This window comes from Neolamprologus multifasciatus, chromosome 18, assembly GCF_963576455.1.
Source record: "Neolamprologus multifasciatus chromosome 18, fNeoMul1.2, whole genome shotgun sequence".
Taxonomy (NCBI): Eukaryota; Metazoa; Chordata; class Actinopteri; order Cichliformes; family Cichlidae; genus Neolamprologus; species Neolamprologus multifasciatus.
In genome coordinates this window covers 35,334,301-35,357,011 of record NC_140456.1, presented here as the reverse complement: position 1 = coordinate 35,357,011, position 22,711 = coordinate 35,334,301, and the positions used below count along the sequence as shown (strand labels likewise).

Genomic DNA, 22,711 nt, shown 5'->3' with positions numbered 1-22,711 from the left:
CTCTCTGCTCCTCTCTCTCATCTCTGTTCCTCTCTCTCTCTGTTCCTCTCTCTCCCTCTCTGTACTCTCTCTCCCCCCCTCTCTCTCTCTCTCTCTCTCTGTTCCTCTATCCCTCTCTGTTCCTCTCTCTCCCTCTCTGATCCTCTCTCTCCCTCTCTGATCCTCTCTCTCTCTCGCTCTCTCCCCCTCTCTGCTCCTCTCTCTCCCTCTCTGTTCCTCTCTCTCTCCCTCTCTCTCTGTTCCTCTCTCTCTCTCTCTCTCCTCTCTCTCTCTGTGCCTCTCTCTCTCTCTCTCTTCCTCTCTCTCTCTCTCTCTGTTCCCCTCTCTCTCTCTCTGTTCCTCTCTCTCATGTTCCTCTTCTCTCTCTTCTCTCTGTTCCTCATCTCTCTCCCTCTCTCTGTTCCTCTCTCTCTCTCTCTCTCTGTTCCTCTCTCTCTCTCACTCTCTCTCCCTCTCTGTTCCTCTCTCTCTCTCTCTCTGTTCTCTCTCTCTCTGTTCCTCTCTCTCCCTCTCTGTTCCTCTCTCTCTCCCTCTCTCTCTCTGTTCCTCTCTCTCTCTCTCTGTTCCTCTCTCTCTCTCTCTGTTCCTCTCTCTCTCTCTCTGTTCCTCCCTCTCTCTCTGTTCCTCTCTCTCTCTCTCTCTCTCTGTTTCCTCTCTCTCTCTCTCTCCCTCTCTGTTCCTCTCTCTCTCTCTGTTCCTCTCTCTCTCTGTTCCTCTCTCTCTCTCTCTGTTCCTCCCTCTCTCTCTGTTCCTCTCTCTCTCTCTCTCTGTTCCTCTCTCTCTCTGTTCCTCTCTCTCTCTCTCTGTTCCTCTCTCTCTCTCTCTGTTCCTCCCTCTCTCTCTGTTCCTCTCTCTCTCTCTCTCTCTCTGTTCCTCTCTCTCTCTCTCTCCCTCTCTGTTCCTCTCTCTCTCTCTGTTTCCTCTCTCTCTCTGTTCCTCTCTCTCTCTCTGTTCCTCTCTCTCTCTCTGTTCCTCTCTCTCTCTGTTCCTCTCTCTCTCTCTCTGTTCCTCTCTCTCTCTCTACTCCTCTCTCTCCCTCTCTGTTCCACTCTCTCTCTCTCTGTTCCTCTCTCTCTCTGTTCCTCTCTCTCCCTCTCTGTTCCTCTCTCTCTCCCTCTCTCTCTCTGTTCCTCTCCCTCTCTCTCTGTTCCTCTCTCTCTCTCTCTGTTCCCTCTCTCTCTCTCTCTGTTCCTCTCTCTCTCTCTCTCTCTCTGTTCCTCTCTCTCTCTCCCCCTCTCTGCTCCTCTCTCTCCCTCTCTGTTCCCCTCTCTCTCTCTGTTCCTCTCTCTCTCTCTCTGTTCCTCTCTCTCTCTCTGTTCCTCTCTCTCTCTGTTCCTCTCTCTCTCTCTCTCTCTGTTCCTCTCTCTCTCTCTACTCCTCTCTCTCCCTCTCTGTTCCACTCTCTCTCTCTCTGTTCCTCTCTCTCTCTCTCTCTCTCTCTCTGTTCCTCTCTCTCCCTCTCTGTTCCTCTCTCTGTTCCTCTCTCTCTCTCTGTTCCTCTCTCTCTCTGTTCCTCTCTCTCTCTCTCTGTTCCTCTCTCTCTCTCTCTGTTCCTCTCTCTCTCTCTGTTCCTCTCTCTCTCTCTCTGTTCCTCTCTCTCTCTCTCTGTTCCTCTCTCTCTCTCTACTCCTCTCTCTCCCTCTCTGTTCCACTCTCTCTCTCTCTGTTCCTCTCTCTCTCTCTCTCTCTCTGTTCCTCTCTCTCCCTCTCTGTTCCTCTCTCTCTCCCTCTCTCTCTCTGTTCCTCTCCCTCTCTCTCTGTTCCTCCCTCTCTCTCTTTTCCTCTCTCTCTCTCTCTCTGTTCCTCTCTCTCTCTCTGCTCCTCTCTCTCTCTCTGTTCCTCTCTCTCTCTCTCTCTGTTCCTCTCTCTCTCTCTCTGTTCCTCTCTCTATCTCTCTGTTCCTCTCTCTCTCTCTCTCTCTCTGTTCCTCTCTCTCTCTCTCTCTTCTGTTCCTCTCTCTCTCTCTCTGTTCCTCTCTCTCTCTCTCTCTCTGTTCCTCTCTCTCTCTCTCTGTTCCTCTCTCTGTCTCTCTCTCTGTTCCTCTCTCTCTCTCTCTCTCTGTTCCTCTCTCTCTCTCTCTGTTCCTCTCTCTCTCTCTCTCTCTGTTCCTCTCTCTCTCTCTCTGTTCCTCTCTCTGTCTCTCTCTCTGTTCCTCTCTCTCTCTCCCTCTCTGTTCCTCTCTCTCTCTCTGTTCTGACCATCAAGCCAAACACCAACATCATCAAATATACAGTTGAAACCAGATATTTACAAACTCTTCAGATAAAAACACTTTTTTAATTGTAACATCAAATCAGACTAAATGTTTATTTTTTAGATAAATATAAAAACATATTTGTTAACTTTAAGAGTAAAGAGAGAAACTGTCTGTATTTCTTAATTGTAAATGGCACCAAATTGTATTCAAACTGAGCCACACTTATGGAGCTCCACAATTCTTTTCCTGGTGTTTTGGTTGACATCTCTTGATTTTCCCATGTCACAGAAACAGGCTCTGTGTTTTGCCTTATATGCATCCACAGCTGTGTCACCAATTTACTCACATACATGGACCAATCGGAAGCTTCTTCAGCTCAGAATCGTCTGGAGTTTTCTTATTAATTAACAATAAACTTAGTGTATATGTACTCCTAAATTTGATGAAAGTGATTAAAATAGAAGCGCTCTCTCTCTCTTTATTCGGACAATTAACTAATTCAAAAGATATTTCAATATTTATTTATCTAAAACAAAACAAGTTTACGCTAAATTGATGTTGTACAATAAAAGACTAAATAAAGTGTATGTAAATATCTGGTTTTAACTGTGAATATACTGCTGTGTATTGAAATTCATCTTGTTTTGTCTTGATTTAGAGTGCTTTGTTTAGCCTTGGAGGGAAACAACTGAGAATATGAAATAAACACACATGTAAGCTAAGACTCTCTAAAAAAAAACAGCATTGTTGTTGTTCAGCTTTTCATTTCGCCTTTTGTTGATTCACTCGAAGAGCAAGTAACGTAATATGAGTAAAGTGATCAGTTTGACATCAATCTTTGGTGATTCACCGTCATATTCCCATTATTTGGACAGTACGAATGATTTGCTTTGGTACCTGGTTAAACTTAAGCTCTCCTCTGTCTGCCTGGCTGCACTTCTCCTACAACAACTCGCAGGCAGCAGCTTTTCCCCCTTCGCTCACATGCTTAACTGTTGTGCTCAGTCGGCAAGTGCCTGAGCTCGGATCATACCAAAATTAGGGGGAATTTACAACTGTACGCTATGTGCGTTGAATATTGGTGTAGCTTTTGTTTTATACAGTTGTCAGTCATGCATCTAACTATGAAACAAATTACACTCCAAAAGACCCCGGGCTTCTGAAAAAAATGACCATGGCTTAAGCCTAGTAAGCCACCCCCCTGCGCCACCGATGGTTGACTCCAAATCTCCCGAACACTATGACAATCTGAGAAAGCAAGACCGAGACAACGAGACCAAGACAAGACCAAGACCAAAGTCCGTCGAGACCAAGACCACATAAAAGTGGTCTCGAGACGAGACCGGTCTAGAGACCAAGACCAGTCTCAAGACATCCAACTCCATAACATGGTGAACGCAAAATACAAGCAAACATGAAGGAACTGAATATTACTAGATGTGAAGGCTTTATTTACACACAGGAACTTGACACTTTGACTTTTTAACATGAACTGTGAACTATGGCAGGAGTCAGGTGCTTGAAGCTGTGAGCATGAAGTGGGCTCTGTGGTAGGTTTCGGGACATGGGTCTTGGTTCCAAAGATAGTGATCTGAGTCACTGTAACAGAGGTAGAGCAGCGTCAGAAAGATCACTGGTGGAGGTTATTGTAAGTGAACAAGGTTATTTTCAATATCTTACTTGTCAGCAGGTGGAAAGCAACTTGGGGATTGCAGGTAGTGAGGCCTGGGTGAGTACTTGTTAGCTTTGAATCCAGTCAAAGTGGTCCAGTAAGTCTAAGAGACGAAAGGCATCAATGTGGCTGTGAGTGAATCAAGAAGACCAGCATGGACAGGTTGACCAGGCTTCACCGAAAGGCAGAAAACCAGAGTCTAGTGGGAAAACACAGCCGCTCACTACACCAGCATATGTTTTATTCTCCAGCAAACATTGGAAAAATAGCATGGACATGGGAATGATGTTCCTCGCAGGTTTTGGGAAAAATGAGGATATCATCCAGATACACCAATACGAACCTGTCAAGGAAGTCCTGGAGGACATTGTTAACTAATCTTGAAACATTGCGGGAGCATTAGTTAACCTTTGGCAGCATGACCAAATACTCGTAGTCCCCCAGTGGCATGCTTAAAACTGTCTTCCACTTGTCCCCCTGATTGATCTGGAAAAAGTGGTAAGCGTTACGGAGGAGGGGGGGGTTGTAAACACTGTGGCACTGTGAAATCGCCTGAAAGCAGAGCTAATGAGGTAACAGGTACTTATTCTTGATGGTAATCTCACTGAGGCCGCTGAAGTAAATGCATGGCCAGAGAGATCCATCCTTTTCCCCCACAAAAAAGAGGTTCCAACTGGAGATGACAATCATTGGATTATGCCTGCAGGAAGGGATTCCTTAATGTACTGTGTCCTCAATGCTCAGCTCTCAGTCCTCTACCCTGACAGAGCTGGACCTGAGTATCAAAAATGTCCAGGATTCAGGGGTGAAGCTTCTGTCTGCTGGACTACAAAGTTTAAACTGTAAACTAAATACTCTGAGGTCAGATCAATTGACATTTTGTTTTTTAAAAGAACAAAATTCAAATTCAAATTCAAATTTTATTTGAATTTACAGTAAAAAAAATGTGCAAATAGCAGAAAGAGATTATCAAAATTATAAATTATAGGAATTATAGGATTATAGGAAGTGTGTGGTGGTGCGTGTGGTGATGTGATGTGTGTGAGAGTCCAGTTTTATAGTGATGTGTGTGGGAGAGTACAGTCCTACACCTGGTTCTGGGCCCGAATAGCCTGGGGGAAGAAGCTCCTCCTCGTTCTCTCTGTTTTGGCCTTAAGGGAGCGGAAGCGCTTCCCAGACCTCAACAGTGAGAAGAGTCCATTGTTGGGATGGGAGAGGTCCATCATAATCTTCCTAGCTTTGGACTTGCACCGCTTGGTGTAGATGGACAGCAGGTCAGGGAGCTCTGATTGAATGATGCGTTCGGCTGAGCGCACCACTCTTTGCAGATCTCGTCTGTCCTGCTTGGTGCTGTTCCCAAACCAGGTGCAGATGTTTGCCGTCAGGACGCTCTCGATGGTGCAGCAGTAGAAGTTCTTGAGCACCTTCAGTGGCAGATGGAAGTCTCTAAGTCTTCTGAGGAAGAAGAGACGCTGACGGGCTTTCTTAACCAGGGTGTTGATGTGGCAGGACCATGACAGGTCCTGAGTGATGTGGACACCCAGGTATCGGAAACTGTCCACTCTCTCCACTGGCGTGCCACTGATGATGAGGGGTTTGTAGTTCCTCGCCTGCTTTGTGGTGAAATCCACGATCAGCTCCTTAGTCTTGCTGATGTTTAGGAGGAGGTTATTCTCCTGGCACCAGGTCTCCAGGTTCCTAATCTCCTCCAGGTAGGCCGTCTCGATGTTGTCGGAGATCAGGCCTACAACAACAGTGTCGTCAGCAAACTTGACAATGGAGGTGGTGTCTGATGTGGCTACACAGTCATAAGTGTACAGTGAGTACAGCAGGGGGCTTAAAACACAGCCCTGAGGCACTCCAGTGCTGAGTGAGATGGAGGGGGAGACTTGTTTTCCCACCCTCACTGATTGGGGTCTGTCTGTGAGGAAGTTGAGGATCCACTGACACAGTGATGAGCTGAGTCCTTGATCCGTCAACTTGGTGAAAAGCTTAGAGGGAATTATTGTGTTGAATGCTGAACTGTAGTCCACGAACAGCATCCTAACATAATTCCCTCTGCCAGTGTCCAGGTGACTCAGGGATGTGTGGAGCCAGTGAGATATGGCATCGTCTGTGGAACGATTAGTCCGGTAAGCAAACTGAAGTGAGTCGATGGTGGCAGGAAGTGAAGAAGTGATGTGGTCTCTCATCAGTCTTTCAAAACACTTCATCACAATTGAAGTCAGTGCTACTGGATGGTAGTCATTGTAGCAAGCGGGCTGTTGTTTCTTTGGAACAGGGACAATGATGGACTGTTTGAAGCACGTGGGAACCACAGCTTGGGCCAGGGAGAGGTTGAAGATCTCCGTGAACACTGGTGCTAGCTGGTCAGTGCAGGCTCTCAGGACCCGGCCAGGGATTGCATCTGGTCCTGCTGCCTTCCTGGTGTTCACCCTCCTGAAGGTGTTCCTCACGGCATGCTCTGTGATGATGAATGCATTTTCTTCACTGGTGCACTCCGAGCGCAGCGCAGGCCGTTTGTTTTTTAATTGCTGCAGCATCAAAGCGAGCATAAAACGTGTTCAGCTCATCAGCCAGTGAAGCATCGGCATTCATCATTGAAGAAGCTCATCGTTTATAGTCCGTTATAGTCCGCAGTCCTTTCCACAGGCTCCTAGAGTCGCACTGTCCGTAGCTGTGACTCTAGTTTTTCCCCGTAGCTCCCGCTTTGCCTTTCTGACCGCGCTGCGCACGTTGTAGGACGCAGCCTTGTATAGGTCCATATTACTGGAGACGAACCCTTCATTGTAGGCAGCGGTGCGTGATCTGAGAGCGTCGCGGATGTTTTTATCCACCCACGGCTTCTGGTTGGGAAACGTTCGGATGATAGTTCTTTCTGCTGTGTTGTCCGCTAGTTTCCCGATAAATCCCACAACCACTTCCGTAAACATGTTATGTTATCAGAGCTGCGCCGAAACATGTCCCAGTGTGCGTCATCCAGTGCGTCCTGCAGCACGGCCACTGATTGGTCCGTCCAGCGAGTGACCTCCCTCCTGATTGGTGGTTGCTGCTTTAGCCTTTGTTTGTAAGCAGGCATGAGAAGATGGCGGCATGGTCCGATTTCCCAAATGCCGCAGGGGTTGAGCCTTGTAACAGTTCTTGAACGGTGTGTAGCAGTGGTCTAATGTCCTAGTGCCCCGGGTGTTACAGTTGATGTGCTGGTGAAGGTTGTGAAATGTCCGTTTGAGATTCACTCTGTTAAAATCTCCCATAACAATGAGTGCGGCATCTTGGTGAAGTGTTTGTTGATGTGTGAGAGCCTCATGTAGCTCACATAAGGCAGTGTCCGAGTCCGTGTGAGGCAGAATGTAAACAGTGCAGGCAATGACCGCAGTGAATTCCCGAGGGAGATAGAAAGGGCGACATTTAACGATCAAAGTTCCAGATTGGGCGAGCAAGAGCGTGTGAGTGGGGAGATGTTTGTGCTGTCGCACCATCTGTTGTTCACCATCAAACACACTCCACCACCTCTTTTCTTCCCCGACTCCATTGTCCTGTCCATGCGGTAAACCGAAAAGAACCCCGTCGGCTACACGGCGTGGTCTGGTATCGCTGGGTTCAGCCAAGTCTCGGTGAAGCAGAGGAGGTTGCAGTCCCGAATGTCTCTCTGGAACTTGATTCTGGCTCTGAGGTCATCAAGCTTGTTCTCGATGGATTGAACATTGGCTAGCAGGATACTGGGCATGGGTGCGCGGTGTGCGCGAGCCCGTAGCCTGTTCCTGATGCCGGCTCGTTTACCTCGAGGCCGTCGCTTAGGGTCGCGTCCTTTGTTCTCTCTCAGGATCTCCTTTGGCCAGGTTGGGTCCGGAGTTAAACATGGTGAAACGTTCGTGTATTGTAGACCAATAGAAACCAAAGTGTCTCTACTGTAGCGAATTTGTGTGTTTTGCATGATGCCCATGCAAGATTATGGCAGATATAGCAAAAAGTGACGAAAACTGCAAAAAGTGGAGAAGTTGGGGCAGAGCATCCAGCACGGCAGCCGACCTCACCGGCGCCATTTTCCAGTTAATCAGTTAAACATTTTATTCAAGTACATCCATATGATGTTGTATCTTAGTAATGTTAAGTTTTCCTTCAAAAATAAATAGATGGCACGTGTAATAGAATAATATAATAGCAAACTTTACATAAGTATTATAGATTATCTTTTATTTTTCAGACTGAGTGGCTGTAACCTGTCAGAGAGAAGCCGTGAAGCTCTGCGCTCAGTCCTCAGCTCCCAGTCCTCCAGTCTGAGAGAGCTGGACCTGAGTAACTGTGACCTGCAAGATTCAGGAGTGAAGCTTCTGTCTGCTGGACTAAAGAGTTCACAGTGTGCAGTGGAAACCCTCAGGTCAGGATTCAAACGTTAACACATATGATCATTTAAAATGTGAATTATATTATTGATTGACTTATCAATAAAGCTATTAGCTGAACTTATATTTATATTTGAGTGGATTATTAGACTCTGAATTACCGTGTAAAATTTGTCACAGTCATATGTTCTGGCCAATTTACAGAAATTTGGCTAATCTTCCACAATATATACATTTGATTTCATTAGGAACAAAATGTACAAATTACATATTTTGCTGGATATTGGGTATTAATGAAATTATTATGTCTTTAATGACACCACATTTCCATATGTAGGAGGTTACTGGTGGTAATATTTCAGTGTTTGAGTTTTCCTTGCAAAGAAACATCTGGAATTTAACAATACATGTTTTAAAGCTGTTTTCTCCAAAGGGATTTGTATTAGTGATGGTAAATTTGATTCTTTTTACCGAATCGAGTTTAAATGAGTCACTCACCAAAATGAATCAGGTTTTTTAAGTCATTTGAGTCACTGAGTCAGTTGCCCAGACAAAAATGTACTTTTTCACTCAAACTTAATTTGTTTTTATTTTCATGTAAATCCTACTGCTACGATGAGTGATTGAAAAATCAAAACAACTATTTTATAGAACAAAAAAAATTAAGATTTCTAAATCAGACATTTATTTAGTTTATTTTATTAGTATTTCCTCAAATGTGTTAAATATATATTTTCTCATCTAAATAATTTAGTGAAATAGTGACTTTCAGATTATTTTACTTGCAATCTGCTGCTGCAGTAATGTGAGTCAGACACTGTTTTCTTTTTTTAATAGTGGTGGAACTGAGTTCATATATTTTTCCTTTAGTCTGCTTATCATCTTTGCACAAAAACGGAAGTGTAGACTGAATGTTATATTGCATCAGTCAGACTATCAGGCTTCATCTCAGATGAAGGAGTGACTCTCCCATTGTAACAAACTGTGAGCTTCAGCAGCTGAGAGGCAGGAGGGAAGGGTGAGTGAGTGGTCTTGATGCACGCTCAATCATCCAGGTAAGTAAATGTCCAAAAGTTGATTCTGGTCATCTGGACATAGCGTTTTGTGGAAGAAACATTTCATCACTCATCCAAGTGACTTCTTCAGTCTCAGCCAGTTTTGGGCAAGTTACTTTGAACAAGTAATTAATTATAGTTACTAATTACTTCTTCAAAAAAGTAACTGAGTTAGTAACTGAGTTACAATATTCTAAAATTAATTAATCACTCAAAAAGTAAACTATTGCGTTACTTTAAAAAAAACGTTTAACCCTCTGGGGTCCAGGGTAGGATTGGCCATTTTTAACTACTTCTGATGTTTCCTCTACATTTCACCTTTAAAAACTATTTACTTTGCCTTGTTTGGTATCATTCATTTCAGCACAACCTCACACGTCTGAATCTACAGTCATGTTTTAATTTTGACAAACTGTATTAACACAATTGATCTAAAATCAGACAAAAAACATAAAATCAGAGTAGAAAAAGTTATATTTTTTTTACTGTAACAACCACAAACAATGAATCATATTTCATAACTTTAAATGCAAATATAATTTTCAATTTTAAAATCCTATGCACTAGATTTGCAAACAACAAAGTATTTGCATCCATTTACCTTTTATCTTGATTTTTTAAAATAACCACTTCAAACTATTTACAGAACAATCAGCTGTTCTTCAATAAGATGTCACACAAATTATTTGTGCCACTCCAAAAAATAATTTCTGTCCACTATATATATATATACTTCTACCTGGAGACAGCAGTCGCCTCGTTGTTCTGACACACAACACAAAACTATCCACAACACTACACACTAACTACACAAGACAACACATTAACTACACACTGCAAACACACTAAACGTCAAAACTCGCTCTCTCTTTTCCTGCTCTCTCTCTCTCTCTCGCGTCACTCCTAAAACCCTTGGTTTTTTTTTCTCTCATAAGCAGAGAGGTCTCGCTGCGCTGTCCTTAGACAGTAAACGTGATGAAACTATTGAGGAAAAAACTCCGCGTCTATATTGTTTATCATGACTCTGGTTTTACGTGGCCTATCAACACAGTTTACAAACTGGTATATGTCACCTTGTTGCTTTGTCTGTAAGTGGTCATGTGATTGGCTTACCACGACTACTTTATTCTTCCTCAGCAAACAGCAGCACTGCTGCGATTGTTTTGCCCCCTGAGCTCCAGGTGTTGTGCTAGACAGTGATCGTGATTACCGTCCGCGGGAGCGCAGCTGCTTAAAGCTGTAGCGTCCAGATTACTTACAGCTACTTCCTGCAGCTGATATAAGATGAGGCTGAACACAGCTTCAACTGTCTGTTTGTTGAAAAATATTAATGGATTGCATTTTCTTGTTAGTAACTGTAACGGTGTTGTAATGATAGAGATAGCCCATACGGTAAAAAAATATATTTTAAAATACATTTTGAAATATATTTCAAAATATACAAAAAATGGCCAAAAATATATATGCTAAAATACATTTTAAAATATATTTATATATTTTGAAATGTATTTTAGCACATATATTTTTTGGCCATTTTTTGTATATTTTAAAATATATTTAAAAAATATATTTATAATATATTTTGAAATGTGTTTTAAAACATATATTTTTGGCTGTTTTTTTATATTTTGAAATATATTTATAAAATATATTTCAAAATACAATTTAAACTTATTTAAAATCATTCAAAAATATATAAATTTAACCTTTCATATATTTCTAAGAAAACACATTCACATGTAACAGCTGAAATAAATCTTTATTTGATGTTTAAAACATACATATAGCATATCAATCAGGCAAGGAATATACATTTCATAATTTTATTCTCATTACATACTTAAACATTCTAAAAGAAACACACACACACATATATGTGTGTGTGTGTGTGTGTGTGTGTGTGTGTACATATATATATATATATATATATATATATATATATATATTCATATTCATATGTATACACATACACACACATATGTGTGTGTGTGTGTGTGTGTGTGTGTGTGTGTGTGTGTGTACATATATATATATATATATATATATATATATATATATATATATATATTCATATTCATATGTATACACATACACACACATATGTGTGTGTATGTGTATATGTGCTTGTGATTGTATGAACATAAGTCAACATACTTAAAATGTAATTTCTTTTCCTTTTCCAACAGTCTCAGTTCCCCCAGCTTTCACTGCAATCCTCAAAGCCCCTCTGGACACATTGGGAAACCTCTTCCTTACCGCCACTGTAACAAACAAAAGTCACAGTTCTATTACTTTTATCAGAGTTAAAATAAAAATATGATTTATGTTAGCTGGCTTCATTTAGCAAACAGATATTTCTGTTTATATAGATACAGATATTTATACAGATATATTTTACGCATAATTTTACCTCTTTTTTTTCCTAGATGGAAAGTCTATCCAGTTCACATTACAGTAATGCTAACACCCCTTTTGGTCGTCTCTCCTTACCCTCCAGCATTCATAAATCTGTTGACCTTCTTTGTCTGAGACCAACCACTACAATGCATCATCACCTATTTGTATTGGTAACTTGCTTTACAACCTATTTTAATTGTTGCAAAGTAAGTTACTTGTGCTGTATGCAATTTTAGATACACAGAAAGTCTTCACTTACTATATATGCCTGTCATAGTGTCCTTATCAAGGGCAGTTCTTCACTCTGCGCTGATGTCCGTTTTGCTCTGTCCTCCTATAAAAAGCATGAACATTTGAGTGTTTGACTAGTTTTAGATTTCCAAAAATCTGATATTTGTACAACTAAACATTTGAACTACAATGATATGCTATTGAGAGATACTTTTATGGGTACTTTTTGGTAAAGAAACTGGTGACAGAGTTGTAGGCTTTTTAGAGTACTATTAGCTAACCATTTGAACTGACTTTCAAAGCTGTTTACCTTTTAAATTGCTGTGGATCAAAACCTCCAGTGGGAAGACGGCCATCAGAAGAACACGCACCATTGAACCTGAAAATAACAAAAACAAACAAAAAACAGAACAATATATAAGAGTCAGGTAGGGTAATAAATCTCTTCTGAAGCAATATAGTTCATTTTGGGTGAAAAACAAAACATTCCTCTAAAATATATATACTGACATCAGCAATCAACATCATGATTGTAATTATTTCCTTTTTAGTACATCTACTGCTGTGTGCATGTGTCAAGCACTACGACTGTATCTATGCATATAAATTCACCATATATATCCTGCAAAAATGTTTTGTTATAGTCAAAAAAGGCCAACAAACAAAGGCATTCAATCAGAGGTGAGAAATGAATTGGGAATATCAATTATCAACCTACTAGCAATAAAGCTTCTTTAACCAAGAAGCTTGAAATATTTGAATGTAAAATAAAATAAATAAATAAATAATAAAAATAACATGATGTAATTAAAATGCACAACTTACATTAAGGAAGTCTGCATTTGTATCCACAGGCTAAAAGTAAAACAGTAAATGTGTTAGTAATAGTACAGGTATTTGGAAAAAAAAAAAAAAAAAAGAGGCAGTAACTGTGACTCTTCTAGTGGGATGCTAAATGCAGAGATTTATATTTACAGTATAATACTGCATGTACAGGTAGCTGTGTTGTGAACTGTAACTGAATATCAGAGAATCTCAGAGAATCTCACCATAATAATGCAAGGTCTACACGCTTTCAATTGACAAACCAACATCTAATTCTTAAAATATTTAGATCATCGAAATTAGGTATCAAAATATTAGATACCATAAAAACTTGAATAAATAGTAAATTTTCTAACAAATAGAAAACAATGTTATTTAATGTTATTGTGTTGTTATTATTATATTTTATTTTTGTAAATATAATGGCAGATAAATTGTATCATCAACAATTATTGAGGTCATGTACATGTATTGTGTCGATATATCGATTATTGTGATAGGCCTACTGTTTTGGTATCATAACAAGCTTGTCAAACATGCATGACCACTAAGCAATGTCTAAGCAGTAGTACTGGTCTGAATGACAACAAACATAACTAGTGTTTTGGAAAATCTGTTAGAAAACAGTTATTTCAATAATTATGATTAGCATGTGACACAGACACTGCATAAAAAGCTACAACAACAAATACTTACTTTAGGAGGATGGGGGAGGGCAGCGTGAGGTTGAGACTTTGACATCTGTAAGAAACAAATTCATGTATTACCAACAAGTCACTTAAAAATACATTAATGTGGCAGACTGTTCCCTGTTCAGATGCAGTGTATAAGTACAATCACAACAATGGGGTGGGGCCAAGTGGCTGCAACCCTAGGTACAATGTGCAGGTATATATAATTACATATAATATATGTGAATAAAGCAAGAATCTGTTCAGGTTAGTCACTGTGCTGACTGATGCTTGCTAGGTTTATATGATTGCAAACTGCACAAAAACAACAACAGCAACAACATTAATGACAAACAAAATTACTTACATTTATGTAAATCTCACATCAGGAAGATCTGCATTCGATTTCATGGGCTGAAATAAATAGGCAGAAACATTACTGCTAAAAAAACAAAAAACAAAAACTCTAAAAAGCCTAAAAATGACTTAAAAAGCAAGGAAATGTGGAACATTGTAATTAGCGAACATTAATAAAGCATAACTGTGCTTTGTTTCTAACCTTGGTAAGTACTCTGTAGCCAGAAGGAGAGGTGGGATTTCTGTGAAAGCCAAATTAAATGTGAATAGGTTTTGATAGTTATTGTGTATAACAAGTGTAAACAGTTTTATTTGTATTTTTTCCCTTTCTGAGAAGGCAGAATAATAAGAAAAGTCAAAAGTACGTCACAATATAATTAATTAAGTTACATATTTTGATTACCAAATTATGGAAGCGTGGAGCTGCCACCCAGGCAAAAGAAAAATAGAGCTATGTCACGTTATAACGTGAAATGTTTATTGTTCTAACATTATGCTTTTCATGTTTGTATAATATAATATCACGTTATTACAATATACATAATTATCACGTTCGCACAATATTGTACGGACGTGATAATTATGTACATTTTTCGTACAATGTTGTTCAAACATGTTGTTAAAACGTAAAAAGTATATTGTATAAACATGATAGTATATTGTTAGAACGATAAACTTTTCACGTTATAACGTGATATACTTATATTTCTCTTTTGCCTGGGTGGCAGCTCTACGCTTCCGTGCCAAATAAGCGAGAATAAAGTAATATTATATGAGAAAAGGCACCTGCTAGCTTGATGATGGAGGCTTCATAGACCGGCCACCCGCCTTTTGGCTTCTTGTCGCCACTCCACCAAATAAAGGTCCGTTTCCTCCATGCCGGCTAATTATTCATCCTCATTAAAATCTCGTATATGTTCAGTTGGCAGAATTGAGAATTTTACATCTTCCAACCACTTAACGCAAACATAATCGGCTTGTTTCTTCCCATCTCCTGTATCCGGCCGTTCCTCTCACTGTCGGAATTCGCGCCTCAGAGACGTCGTTATTTTTCAAAAAAAAAAAAAGGAAGAAAGAAAGAAAGAGAGAAACAGCAACAAATAATAAAGAGAGTTTTTGCACGTTCATTGCACATTTGTGGGAATGTTTAAATATTTAATTTTTATTAATTACTTTTCATTATATCTTTATTTTTTAAACCACCATGGCAATGCGCATGCGCATACTCTTCTGCACGCAAAGGGCTTTGGAGTAGACGTAATGTCGCAATGCATTGTGGGAGCGCAGCACCATCTTGGCGGGCCACGAATCAAAACAAGATTGCTACGAACCATTCTGAAACGTAGCTCAAAAGAAAATGACGGTATAGAGACAGATTGTGTCCAGATGCAAAGAGACGGTACTTGACTGTTGAAATGTGGACCCGTATGAAATATAGCCGTGGAGTAGAAACCCTGAAGACCAAACCGCTATTGACTTAGCATGATCTACTCCCGTACCTTGTCTGTGGAGTCAGAGCATACACGGCGCACCAATTTCGCAATTATAAATCTCTGGAGGCGCACATCCAATTCACCAAGGATTGGGTACAAGATTTGGCTGTTTTTAAGCCTCCACGTTGTGAGTACGCCGTCATTCAAGCAAAGGTAAGTCAGCTTGAGTACTGTGAGTAAAATGCGTTTGATTCCCCCCAAACATTCAAATTAGTGCAGCATAAATTCATTCATGAGGGGGAAATTACAGTGAGAACACGCGGAGGCTCTGTTAGAGGGATAACATAGTGAGTTCAGTGCATTGATGTGACATTGTCCTGAAGGATTTAGTTATTCTTTATGGTTAAAGAAATTGCCCTAATTAATTCATATTTATTATAAATAATCCTAATTACACATCTTGCTTCCTTGTTTGTGTGCTGTGTCACTAAAAATACATTGTTTTAGTTTTATACATTGATTAATGACCTGCAGAATCTCCTTATCATATTAGGTGTCCATAATTGTCACTTAAAGTCGAACTTTATGTTTTCTCCATCTTGAAAGTGATTACATCCTTGCATTGCATACTTTAGGTTCATTTTTTGCTGATAGGTTTCTAAAAAGAAACATGCAGATTTAAAATATAACATGCAGGGTTCTATAGATGGATACATAAAAACACTTTATTTGTTACATTTATGATAAATGGATTTGAAAGTAAATAAAACACATTTATGTCGGCCTTGGCTTATTAAAGTTCTTGTCTTTAAATGAACTTTGTCTGTGTGTGTTTCAGGTACTGCACTCTTAAAGACTGAATTGCAGCATTGCAACCACAAATCATTGTGAGCCTCACAGGGAAGGTTGAAGCCGCCCACTGCAGCTGTATGGCCGGAGTCATGGAGACCTGCAGCCATGTCGCTGCTCTTCTGTTTAATGTAGAAGCAACAGTGAGGATCTGTGGCACAAGGACTGTTACAGATGAACCTGAATACTGGGTTTTGCCTGGTAATATGACCAAGATACAGCCAGAGGTTGGCCATAAGACAGACTTCTCCTCTTCAGCTGCCCTTAAAAAAGGTTCTTGATCAAAACATAAACAGACCATCCGTATTGAAAGGTAAAAGGAGCCGTCCTCAAAAAAGAAAAGTTCCACCTGCTACTGTGGAGGAGTTGGATCAACTGATGGGACAATATTTTTCCAAGCATAGTTCTGTTCTGAATAACCCATAATGTTTTAGTTTAGGGGGCCATGTAAATACTTTGCATTTACTGAATATGTACTTACTAAGTACCACTGTTCAAAAGTTGAATAAAGAAACAAAGAAATGTTTGCCTATTTTTAATTAAAAGCACTTTGTAGAACATCAAATCAGTTACAATGTAGAATCAATGTTATGTATAGTTTACAAATGACAAAATGTTCACATAAAATCATGACAGCACTTAAACAATATCACCCACTGCTAGCATTCTGTAATTTACTGTCTCTTTTGAAAACTTGTCACTACATAAACAGCACAAGACTTAAGAGTATTTAACAAGAGTATTTTACCCTGGTTTTACTACCACACTGGGGCACATGTTCACCAAAACGCAGCAAACCTTTGCCATCTTATCCAGGAGGGTCACCTTTTCACCCTCACATGGAAGAAGTAATCTGATTGGCATGGTGGTATGTAGCATGTGGTTTGAAGCAGAGATTTCGTAGTGCCCCATGTGTAGTGTTGGAACCCAGTCAGGATTTATTTCATTCATTTCATAGGCTGGTTTGCTGCAATAATGCCAAATAATTAGCAACTCTATAAATAGAAGGTAGTTCTGCATGTTTGTTCTAAGTTTGTGCTATGATCTCAGAGCACATTGAAAATAAAACTAACAGGCTATAAAGAATAATATGAACTTATTTAGAACTTACCTGAATGAAAATACTGGAGCAAACCAACAGATCTGGGGATGGTAGAGAACTGAATATCAGCTTGTCTCACAGCTGCTATGCAGGTTAGACGCCTTCTTTTGGTAACATCCAACACCTCATGATGCTTCCAGGTGAGGAAACAATGAAAAGAGAGCCTGTTTTCAAGCTTATTCCTTTGCCAGTAGTGCAATCTAACATTACAACCGGCCACACAGCAAGCATTTGTTTGGCCTGCTAATATGGCGCCTCGACCAAAAATCCTGGCTACGCCCCATCCCGTAAGATCACGCTCCAGAGTCCTATTAACGTATGGATCTAGAAAGAAGACGCTGCATTTTTAACTCTGAGGGAGATGGCGAATGAGCCTATTTCCAAAAAAGTGGAGTGTGTTCCTTTAAGTACGATATTGTATATATTGTCAAAAACTAAAGTGTACATATCAGTTGTTGTATCTTGTTTACTGTATCACTGACAGATAATTTCAAAGTCAAGTGAACGCTACATTATAGTGAGATATTGTGTAATGTGAAATACTGTAAGCAAATGAATAAACAACCTGATTCGTGATAGACGTTTGACTCTTTTGTTTGAATCCAACTGTTTTTTGCAGATGTGCATAAAACATGTTACTTTTAGTATTATTATCATTATCATCATTATTGCACTAAATACATTTTAAATAAAGGATACTTTGATATACATTCTACTGTAAGGTTGGAAATGTATTTTCTTCACCCTAAAATATGTTTTGAAATGTATTTTGGTTTGAAAGAAATATATTTTCAATTTCAAAAATATTTTTTTTTGGAGCATCACAAATACAAAATATATTTACCATATATTTGAAATATATTTTGGCCAGGAAAAATTTATTTTTTTACCGTATGGGAGTAATTAGTTAGCTTACTCATTACTGAAAAAAGTAACGCCGTTAGTAACGACTTATTCCCATCACTGGTCTCAGCTGACTGCAGGTTTCCAACCCTATAAACAGTGCATCTGCATAATGACTGAAACCAGCCCACTGAAGGAACAATGGGCTGGGAGCTCAGTTCCTTAATCATAATTATGCAAATTCTCATGACCATTGAGCAACAACAACTGATCAAGGCCCACTGATCAATGGCCATGAGAACCATTCACAGAGAGTTGGGGAGTGGCTGCAATCACAGCATTTTAATCATTATTTTAAAGGCTGTAGATTGGAGCCATTGCTCTAACTGTATGAATGTAACAGGGCTTGGTGCTGATGCTAACAGTGCTAGCTGCTTCAGCCTTTATTTACACATTATAAGCACATTTAGCTTATTTTAAACAGTATATAAAACAGCTGGTACTGCTGGGACTTTATATTTTCACAAGCTAACATGAGCCAATCAGTGAGACGTCTAGCCATGACAGTTGTATGTTGCTGTGAGAAGAGTCGGGCTACATACAGTGATGCTAGTGTTAGCCATGTTAGCATGTTAGCTTCTGTGTTTTTATAGTTTAGACTTCTTGTTTATTGTTAGCTGCTCTGTTTAGTTGCTTTAGGGTTTCTTAGTTTACTTTTCCTGCTTTATTTTGGTAGTTATCGTGCTTGGTGTCATACGTTCAGTTTGACTTCCTCCCCTGACATTGTCTACATTAGTTTCAGCTGTCGAAGGTTTTATTGAGTGTTTTCTATTTCTTCCATTTGAACAATAGTGGTGCACTCTATGCTTGTAGCTGCTGTGTGTTCTTCTGTCAAACAAGATGGCACCTGTGTTTGGCTTTGCCGCTGCTGCAGCCCGCTGGAGGCAACAATGTAGTTTTTCACTGTCGTCAATCATTTTTTGTAAAGTCATTTTTGCTCTTTTGTGTTCTGACTTAATTACTGCTGCTTTAAAATATGATTGGGAGATACTGTTAACCCTTTAAGGCCAGTCAGAGCGGAAAACACTCAGTTTTGCGCAACTATTTTTAAATGCCTGTAGATCTGCAACCACATAAGCTAGCGCAATAATTTTTATTTTTGCATGTGAAACCGGAGTTGTGCTTACATCTTATGCATCCAGCTTATCCAAGGTCATCGTTTTCTTCCACACATAGCTTTGCAAAAGTTGCATGAAAAGCACTTGCAGCAACAAAAAAGTAATATGCCAGAAACACGCTTTGCCAATCCGATCAGCTGTTCATAGCACTTCCTAAGTTGGAAAAGATGTCAGCGCGAACTATCATATGTATACGCCATTACCTGCCCAAAACTTGAAGTGACGTCATTTTTGCAGAAATTGTAGTTGTTTGGTTTTTTACCTTCAAGGCCTTATAAGCCTACTCTGGTGTTTTTAAAAGTCATGTTTCAGTTTGTGCTTTTCTGTATAGTTTCTGGGATGTTTAGAACTCAAATTACACAGTTGGTAATAGTTTATTTTGATGCACTGCAGTTTTTCCTGCAAATTCGCATTATAATATTTATTTTTGTTTTTCATGCAGTATATAAAAATTGGTGTATCTCAAAAATAAAACTATGGATACACTCAAATTACATTTCCTGTGTTTGGAAACTATTTTGTACAACTTTTTTTTGGTTCTTCAGTTTTGAGGGATAAACCTCTTAAATTTCTCTAACTACAAATATATATACAAAACAATTTTCATTTTTTTTTGTAGTTTATTGCACTTTTTGCTATATATGTAGTTACTATGGACTGAATGCATACATATTATTAAAATTTGGGCTATAACGGTTGTATTGATGTATAGCAACTTGAACTGCTCCCCAAAAATGCCACTGCAGCATGTAAAAATATAAAGATAAGCTCTAGCGGACGTGGTTCTATTGTTGGTCTTAAAGGGTTTAACATCAAAGATTCAGTGGAGAGCTACTGTAACAGCTGAACAGAAAAACTCTTCCTCCTCCTCTGGTGTGCTACTGTTCACAACCCGCAGGACTTCCACCCTCAAGAGATGGAAAAGGGGAACAAGGGCCAAAGTCCAGGTGAAACTGAGAAGGTAGCTAGCTTCTTGGTTGTGGGGAGAATCCTGGTGCCTGCGTCCACTTCCTCTCCTGACATTTAGTTAATATGTTACGCCGGTGCCTGGGACCTGGGCTCTGTGGCTCAAAAGCAGTTTGCTCATGGTGTGTCCGTCAAACGTTCACTGTTTTTATTGATAACAGCTATGTCTGCTCATCGATCATTGCTTCCCCCAGCTCTGGAGTCGCCGCCCTGCCCAGCAGGTCCACAGGGGTGCATTGGTTTTTATTTCAAGTGCTGCTGCAGTCAGCTGTTGATTTTGCAGTTCGACCGTCATCAACTCGGTTGGCCCTGCTTAACGTTCGCTCCATAACGAACAAATCATTTATTCTAAGCGATCTCTTTATTAAAGAGTCTCTAGATTTGATGTGTCTGACTGAGACGTGGCAGCAAAATAAGGATTATGTCCAATGTTCCCTCTAATGTTTCATGTGTCTGAGAAAACACACAAACTCCCTGAGTGGTCCCTTGGATCACTGGATCACGTTGTCATTAACGTGGCTTCACTTCACATCAGCCACTTTGCTAAAACACTGGTGTTTGCACATGAGGACGCTGTCATAGCCTGTCAACCACGTTGATCAGCTGTGTATAAATAATGATGTGAATCGTATCATTGGCTGGACTATGGGATAAGGTGGCATCGTTCTAATCCCATACTGGAGCAGCCAGTCACTGACTAACACTGCAGAACAGAATTGTTAACGTATTCATTTTAATTTCAATTCAGGTTAGATTAAGTTTTTTGTGTGCAATGCAGATTTTCTGTGTGCAGAGACCGTGTCAGTGGATTGCGCACACGCGCAACTTAGAGGGAACATTGATTATGTCCACTTGAAGGAAATCTGCCCGGCTGGCTGCTCCGTCATCTGAACTCCGCGTCTTTTAGGACGTGGTGGAGGACTCGCTGTTGTTTACCAGGACAGATTCACATGCAGTCTGATGACCTCGGACTCCTTTTCTTCATTTGAGTCACAGATGATGGTCAGTTCTCTAAAAAACATTTATTGTATTTTATTCTACCTGATGGGGTCTTTCTAACTGAATTTAACGACCTTCTGAAATCCATCATTACATTGGAGAAGGTTGGGAGATTTGAGCCTTCATATTGATGACACTTCCTGTAACACTGCTGCTGAGCTCATCACTGTCACTGAGTCTTTTAACTTTAGGCAGCATGTTTCTGGCCCCACACATACAACGGGTCACACACTGGATCTTGTTTTCTCCCTGGGTTTAAATATACATGATGTATGTGTGGAGGATGTCCATGTGAGTGACCATACCTGCATATTTTTTAACTTGTTATTTTACTTGGATCCTTCATCTCCTAAACTGATGATCCAAAGGCGAATTATAAACCAAGATGCTGCTGAAAGGTTCTCTGCCATGTTTGACCCTCGCATGGCTCGTAGTGACCTCGACTTACGTATTTTATCTTTTAATGATCATTGATAGTATTTTCGCCGTAGAAATTGTTATGTCCTATATTATTGAACCCCCCATGTCTATGCTGATGCTCCTTGAACGCACCACATAGGTACTCGAGGCCATGCGATGGCTGCTAGTCTGTGTTCTCAGTATTTTTTCTCCTCTCACCGCCAACCTGTGTTTCCTTGGTTTATTGCTGTGTGTGAATGACAGAAGGTGGGTTCTGATTATATGATGTTGTGTAGGTCAAATGTTATTGAGTGTGTTTCTTCACTTGCGAGGATGCTAATGCTATCTTACGCTAATGCGCTGCTAAGCTAATTGATGCTAGTTGTAACTAGTGATGGTAAATTTGATTCTTTTTACTGAATCGAATTTTAATGAGTCACTCACCAAAGTGAATCGCTTTTGAGTCATTTGATTCACTGAGTCAGTTGACCAGAGAGTGCAAAAAATGTAGATTTTCACTCAAACTTAATTTGTTTCTCTTTTCATGTAAATCCCACTGCTAAGATGAATGATTCTAAAAAAAACAACAACTATTTTATAGAGCAAAAAAGAGCAAAAGCATTTCTAAAATTAAGCAATTTCCTATCAAAATTGCTTAATAAACATTTATTTTGTTTATTTGTATTTTATGAGTATTTTCCTTAAATATGTCAAATATATATTTTCTCATCTAAATGTCCACTGAGCTGTGTATGGAACGCCAGGACTGCCATAATGAATTAATTAAATACACCTTTAAATAATTAATTAAATGTGTCAATAATTAATTAAAATTGGAATTAATTAATTAAATAAATAGTTATGACACATGTAATTAATTAATTAATGACACATTTAATTAATTATTTAATGATATATTTATTTATTTCATTTTGGCAGTCCTGGCGCCTGGCTCTCATCATGAAATAATTTTATCTGTCAACCTCACCCATCAAACGCAGGGGGCGGGGTTAACGCTGCTCATGCAGCTTCTCTAACATTTGATTGATTGCCGTGCAAAGTAAGTCAAAACAGGTCGATCCTAGATCCTAGATTGCTTGTGTAGACTTGGGGCAGCCAGGTATCCCAGAATGCATTTCAAATCACAGGCAGCAATGGTGTAGTTTTAAAATAGCCCGTTTTTCTGTCACCAAC

At 39.8% G+C, this 22,711-nt stretch overlaps 1 protein-coding gene and 1 long non-coding RNA gene across 6 annotated transcripts in view; one reads left to right on the top strand and one right to left on the bottom strand.

The window, feature by feature from the left end:
• LOC146498526 (protein NLRC3-like) overlaps positions 1 to 22,711 on the top strand; it is a 75,524-nt gene that overhangs the window by 28,429 nt on the left and 24,384 nt on the right. For 4 of the 5 annotated variants that reach the window (XM_085139989.1, XM_085139988.1, XM_085139987.1 and 1 more), the window contains one exon: positions 8,074 to 8,247. In XM_085139989.1, coding sequence (XP_084996115.1) covers positions 8,074 to 8,247 — 174 coding nt within the window. Of the gene's footprint in view, positions 1 to 2,755; positions 4,731 to 8,073; positions 8,248 to 22,711 lie in introns of those variants that run through there. The other variant, XM_085139990.1, reaches the window with a different exon arrangement.
• Positions 11,884 to 14,082, bottom strand: LOC146498527 (uncharacterized). Its single transcript, XR_014870557.1, has 6 exons — positions 13,951 to 14,082; positions 13,759 to 13,805; positions 13,417 to 13,461; positions 12,721 to 12,750; positions 12,206 to 12,274; positions 11,884 to 11,998 (listed from the first exon to the last, which is right to left on the bottom strand). It is a non-coding gene; the product is annotated as an uncharacterized LOC146498527 (long non-coding RNA).